This window comes from Notolepis coatsorum, assembly GCF_963971535.1.
Source record: "Notolepis coatsorum genome assembly, chromosome: 4".
NCBI lineage: Eukaryota > Metazoa > Chordata > Actinopteri > Aulopiformes > Paralepididae > Notolepis > Notolepis coatsorum.
Window position 1 is genome coordinate 6,097,269 of NC_140168.1, and position 6,741 is coordinate 6,104,009.

Genomic DNA, 6,741 nt, shown 5'->3' on the forward strand with positions numbered 1-6,741 from the left:
TGTCAGCTCTCTATAATGGTGGAAAAAAAAGATGATATTTTGAATAGTTTTACATTTTATCCAGCGACCCCTAACAAATGTTTGGAATCTATCCTGTAACACCTCAGATTGGTACACACGGTATTGAAGTTTAGTATCGGCAGTATGGCAAAAGTGCCTATAACTAAACGTTACCCTCTCTCCCCATTGCAGAGAAGATTAGATTAGATTAGATTGTACTTTATTGTCATTATATTGCATACATTCCATACAATGAGATTTGGGACTCAAATTTAAGGTGCAGTAGGTTTGTATGCGACCCCAATAGCACTACACAAGACAGGTATGAGAGTTAGCCAAAAACTGGGCATAATTTATTCACAAACAAAAAGCGGCACTGTCCTTTAAGGGAGAAAAAAAATACACTGGTGAATATTCTAGAGTCCATGAATGAAGTGAAAGGGTCCATGAAAAAAGGAGTGAGAACATAGACATCCTCCCGTGGAAGCATAGAGAGCGATGACGACGTCTCACACCAGGAACGAGGCCCACGGAGAGAGAGTAGGGCAGTAGATGGCACAACGTCTCACCCCAGAGACACGGCGGTAGATGGTAGCAACAAGATGGCACGACGTCTCCCAGTGAGAACATAGGAATCCTCCCGTGGAAGCATAGAGAGCGATGCCGATGTCTCACACCAGGAGCGCGGCGGTAGATGGTAGCGTACAGAACGACCTGGCATTGAGTGGAAGGCAGTCGGCAGTACTTGTAGTCTCCCGACGAGCTGATTGCCAACGACTCTCAGGTGCGTGAGGTAGAATGTCGGCACGCCCCCTCGTTGGGAAGCATGCAGTTCCTTACCCAGCCCTCACGCGTCTATACTTTTACCAACCCATTTCCAGTTCCGCGTTCGCGTTCTGCGATCCGATTGGCCACTGACGTTTCTGGTCATGTTACATGTGCGGCAATCGCGTGACGCCTGTTTCTGCGCCTATTTCCGCCTCGAACAGCCTGCAAACTACCTAACGCCTAGGTTATCACTGTTAAGCTTAGGCGACTCTTTCGAAGTTGGTTAAGGTTAGAGTTTGGAATCAGGGCTGGTGTTCTATCGCCCCCTGCTCTAAAGACAAACTCTAACCTTAACCAACTTCGAAAGAGTCGCCTAAGCTTAACCGGTGATAGAAACAGGCGGCACACGATTGGCGCAGATGTCACATGACCAGAAACGTCAGTGGCCAATCAGATCGCGGAACACAATGCGGAACTGGAAATGGGTTGGTAAAAGTAATGACGCAGCCCTCACAGTAGGTCACGGTCAAGGTCAAGTTTATTAGTACTGTATGTCCCAAACTGGGCAATTCATGTTACAGCAGATAAATAGGAGCTCCAAAAAAAAACACAGCAAACATACATAACAAGAAGCAAATGTAAAATCTGATCACACAAGTAATAAAAGAGAAACATAAAATACTATACAATAAAAAAATGTTACAATACTGTACAATATACACAAAATAACAACAATATACAAAATAACAACAATATACAAAATAATAACAGTCACAGTGTCAGACGGTAGTGGGTGGGTATTGCACTTATGGATATTGCACTTGAGTGGTAGGAGTTGCACAGTCACTCAAACAACTGCCTCTTTGAACTGCTGCGGTCAGGCAAGCGCTACCGGAGCCTCATGGCCGGTACAGAGAGACTCAGAAGGAGCTTCTATCCCCCAGGATGCTCAATGAACAATAACACTATGTAACAAACCATCATCTACACTCACAGCACACACATCCACATGCACACACTCACTTTAAACAAACACTCACCTTATCACCCACTTTACTCACTTTAGACACTTTAACACACTTTATATTTGAGTAGTAAAGAGATTTGCACTACAATTCATAACTCATTGCACCTTACCCTAAGTTTGTACCTCATCCCATTTCTGTATTGTATCTCACTGTTACTCTTTTTACTCTGTATTATTTATGTATATATATGTATATTGACTGAACACTTTATTTGACGTACTTTTGACTTTTTCCATTTTATACTTTTTATCTATTTATCTAGCACACTCCCAGGGGCTCATACAGAAAAAAGCATTTCATGATAAAGTATTCTGTATTTTACTATGACAAATAATAAACAAACTTGAAACTTAAATATTAGAGATAAAAATGACCGAATTATGTACTTTTAATGGTACCACTGATTCAACAACAACAAAGTAGTCGGGGCGATGGCGAGCCGAAAACGCTCGCAAGTGTGGTTTACACTTTACAAAGCTAGATGCAGACAACGCTCGCTGCAATATTATATATTATATTATGATAATAAATTATTTGAAGTTTGGATTTAAATTTTTTTAACTGAGGTAGGTAGATTACATTTTTAGAGACTAAAGTACCGGAAAAAGGGTACCGTGGGTACCGGTATCGATTCAAATTAGGGATGCACCGATCCGACTTTTTCAGTCCTGATACCGATACCTGGGTTTGGGTATCGGCCAATACCAATACCGATCCGATACCCATTGTAATCCACGTTTTTTTTTTTTTTATATTAAAATATACTTAGTTTTTAAGAATTGTAAAGGATCACAAGTGTGTTTTTGATTTGTTGTAAACAAAGACAGAAAATAAACTTCATTCATTCATTTAATAAACTGTACGCCTCACTGTCACTGTGTGGAAGAGACTGGGATCATTCTTTGTGCAGCAAGGCAACATCAGGCTCGACTTAAAACATTACTTTCCTAACTTAGTGAAACTAATGTAACACAATTAACACATAGATAATATAAATGTACTGAATGGTTACTTCTTATTTTATTTATATATAAAAAATAAAAATAAATCCGATATATATATTTTTTACCGATACCCCAATCCAGCTATTTATACCAATATCAGAGCACATCTCTAACCCCCCCCCCCTCTCCTCCCCTCCCCTCTCCTCCCCTCTCCTCTCCTCTCCTCTCCTCTCCTCTCCTCTCCTCCCCTCTCCTCTCCTCCCCTCCCCTCCCCTCTCCTCTCCCCTCCCCTCCCCTCCCCTCTCCTCTCCTCCCTCCCCTCCCCTCCCTCTCCTCTCCTCTCCTCTCCTCTCCTCTGCTCTCCTCTCCTCTCCTCTCCTCTGCTCTTCTCTCTCCTCGCTCTCCTCTCCTCCCCTCCCCTCCCCTCCCCTCCCCTCTCCTCTGCTCTCCTCTTTCCTCTCCTCTCCTCTCCTCTCCTCTGCTCTCCTCTCCTCTCCTCTGCTCTCCTCTCTCCTCTCCTCTCCTCCCCTCTCCTCTCCTCTCCTCTCCTCTCCTCTCCTCTCCTCTCCTCTCCTCTCCTCTCCTCTCCTCTCCTCCCCTCTCCTCTCCTCCCCTCCCCTCCCCCCCCCCCCCCCCCCCTCCCCTCTCCCCCCCCCACAGACTCCGTCCCGGAGGAGCTGGCGGAGCCGTTCTACCGAGACCAGTACCACCAGGAGCACCTGAAGCCCCCGGTGGCCCGCCTGCTGCGCTCCGCCGAGCTCTACTGCCGCGCGGGCAGCCTCATCCTGCGCAGCGACGCCGTGCGCCCGCTGCTGGGGCACAACGCCGTGGTGCAGGCGCTGGCACAGAAGGGGCTGTACGTCACCGACCGGGACCGGCTGGTCACCGAGAGGGACCTCACCGACACGCCCGTACACATGGTGAGTGGGGGGGGGGAGACCTCACCGACACGCCCATACACATGGTGAGTGCTGCTGCCGCTACCGGGGGGGGGGGGGGGGGGGGGGCGCTCTTATTGTGAAGCATGTTGGCCTCGCTCCGCCTGCACCAGACTCTTATTGTGAAGTATGTTGGTCTTGCTCCGGCCTCCACCAGACTCTTATTGTGAAGTATGTTGGCCTCGCTCCGGCCTGCACCAGACTCTTATTGTGAAGCGTGTTGGCCTCGCTCTTATTGTGAAGTGTGTTGGCGTTGCTCCGGCCTGCACCAGACTCTTATTGTGAAGCGTGTTGGCCTCGCTCTTATTGTGAAGTATGTTGGCCTCGCTCCGGCCTCCACCAGACTCTTATTGTGAAGCATGTTGGTCTCGCTCTTATTGTGAAGTATGTTGGCCTCGCTCTTATTGTGAAGTATGTTGGCTTCGCTCCGGCCTCCACCAGACTCTTATTGTGAAGCGTGTTGGCCTCTCTCTTATTGTGAAGTATGTTGGCCTCGCTCTTATTGTGAAGCAGGGGTGTAAAAAGTACCCAGAAATGATACTTAAGTGAAAGTATGGGTACCGTCTCAAAATCTTACTCAAGTAAAAGTCAGAGTATCTGGCTAAAAACACACTTGAGTAAAAGTCAAGAAGTTCTACTTTTAAATGTACTTAAGTACAAAAAAGAAAAGTAAAAACTTTTTGTATTGCAAGGGATAGATCAGGAAGTAGGTGTGCGTTTTTCAAAAAGCAACAGGGCTTTTGAGGCGATGAAATCACTGTGCCCAGGCAGCAGTGGTTCGGCAAAAAAAAAATCAGTAACAATAAGACATAAAATCGGTGTAAAACAAGCAGCAAGAGCAAAAGCATAAAGTGGGATAAAAAGAATGCGGATAATATTAATCAAATCATATCAGAACCTCACGTGCCAATAGGCTTAATTATCTTAATGTGCACGTTGCCAGCGGGGTGTGTGTGGATGAAATGCGTTCATCAGACCAGTCTGATGTGATCATCTGTGTACATAGGGCCACCTATAGGCTATACATTCAAACAAATTTCATTAACCAAACTGAAATTTTCAATTTCATGCCCGACTGAAAGTGTTTATAAATTATAATAGGTTGTTTCATTTGGAGTTGAGCTCAGTCAGTCCTGCAGCATTTTGCAGGTTATCAGGCTGCATATTATGGACACGTGGTCGTGTTTCCCGTTAGGGTTGGACGGTGTCTACCGGCATAACTGTGTCCACCGTGTCTCCACAGCCCGTCCTCACCTTCTCACCTGGCCTTTCCTTACTTTTCCTCACCTTCTCACCTGGCCTTTCTGAAATGCCTTTTTTTCAGCCCCTAAAAGGCAGAAACATTTACCTTTAAACCCTTTAGTAGTGATAGTGAGATCTTTTTTTTCTCTTCTCTTTCTTTTCTTTTTTATTCTTTATCATTATTATTATTATTTAAAATTTTCTTGTTTAACTGTGGATTGTGTTTCTTTTATAATGGTATAAATGATTATTGTGTAAATAAGGTTATACGCCGACCATTAAGAAAATACATGTTAGTTTAGGAATAAGGGGCAGGTAATTATAAGATTTATTCTTCTTCCTGCTCCTTTTGTCCATGGAATGGCTACTTATGATTTTTTAATGAAGAAACTATGATTGTATTATTCCATGTGGCAAATAAAAACTCTGAACTGAACTGAACTGAACTGAACTTTCACTACCACACTACCAAGGGGTTAACCTTTCACTGCAACAATACAGAAGGTTAACCCGTTCACTGCCACCCGACAAAGGGTTAACCCTTTCACTACCACACACTACCGAAGGTTAACCCCTTCACTATACCACACTACAGATGGTTAACCTTTCACAGGGTTCCCCACAGACATTGCACAATTAAATTCAGTGTGGTAGTGAAAGGGGTAACCTTCTGTAGTGTGGTAGTGAAAGGGTTAACTCACATGTTTTGCAGGAGATGTTGAGAATTATCTTTGAAAAAGTGCCCCTTTCCCCCCCCCGCTCTTTCTCTCTTTCCACCCAAGTGTGGACAGGGGGGGGGGGGGGGTGGGTTGAATCACAATGCTGGGCTCGGTGGTCGATGACTGTGTTAACCATCGCTGCTGGACGGTGGCCCAACCCTATTTCCCCGTGGAGCTACATGTATTTATTTTGTGGCGGCCCCACTACACACTCATCAGACGGGGCCAAGTCACCACGAGTTTCCCCCAAAACGTACACAGTTACACGTGAACAGAGCTCCTCCTTGTGTAGCTGGTACATCGCTGACTGTGCACATCTCACCCATTCCTGCTGGCAACACCACACACGTCTCAAGTCCTGTGGGAGAAGCTGTGGGCTAGATGGGGTCTAGGGCCGAGCCCAAACGTTCGAACATTCGGACCTTCGTTCGTTCGTTACGTTGTCATTCGAATGTCTAAATCAACATTTGAATTTTTAATTTTTATTATAAAATGTCATTCTAAAAGATTTTTTTTATATATATATCTTTTTTATGTGTCTATTCATTCTGTTTAAACCAATGGAGTTTTTCTTCACAGTTGCAGATAAAGATTAGGCTACACTAATATTATAGTATTAAAACTGATGAGTTATATTCAATAAAGAAAGTTGATTTAATAAAAAAGAAAGACTCAGATTAATCAATTTATTCAAATTGAGGATTTAGTTGAGGATATTATTAAAAACATTACTTTGTTTGAATTTTTCGTTTTTTTTTTCTTTTTTTTAATTATTTTTAAAAACAAAGGTTCGAACGTCCGTTCGAAATACCCTGACGAAGTTCGAAGCCCAAAAACAGGCTTCGGGCTCAGCCCTAATGGGGTACGTTCATACACACACACACATGCAGTAGAACACACTAATATACAGCTCTCTCTCTCTCTTACCAACACAGTCAGAAAATGTAAATAAAGTATTAATCGACCGCAGGAGAAACGGTACATAATGTACGTTATGTTATATCCAATGCGTAATATAATTTGCGTCTCTTGTATAAGTATGAATGAATGAATGAATGAATGAATGAAAACTTTATTTAACAGATTGCAGAATGGGTACAAT

General features: G+C 43.9%; 1 protein-coding gene across 1 annotated transcript in view; it reads left to right on the plus strand.

Annotated features, from left to right (window-relative positions):
* LOC311227627 (calmodulin-regulated spectrin-associated protein 2-like) overlaps positions 1-6,741 on the plus strand; it is a gene marked incomplete at its 5' end in the record, with an annotated part of 129,061 nt that overhangs the window by 27,507 nt on the left and 94,813 nt on the right. The window contains one exon of the mRNA XM_084313350.1: positions 3,401-3,660. Coding sequence (XP_084169476.1) covers positions 3,401-3,660 — 260 coding nt within the window. The remainder of the gene's footprint in view (positions 1-3,400; positions 3,661-6,741) is intronic.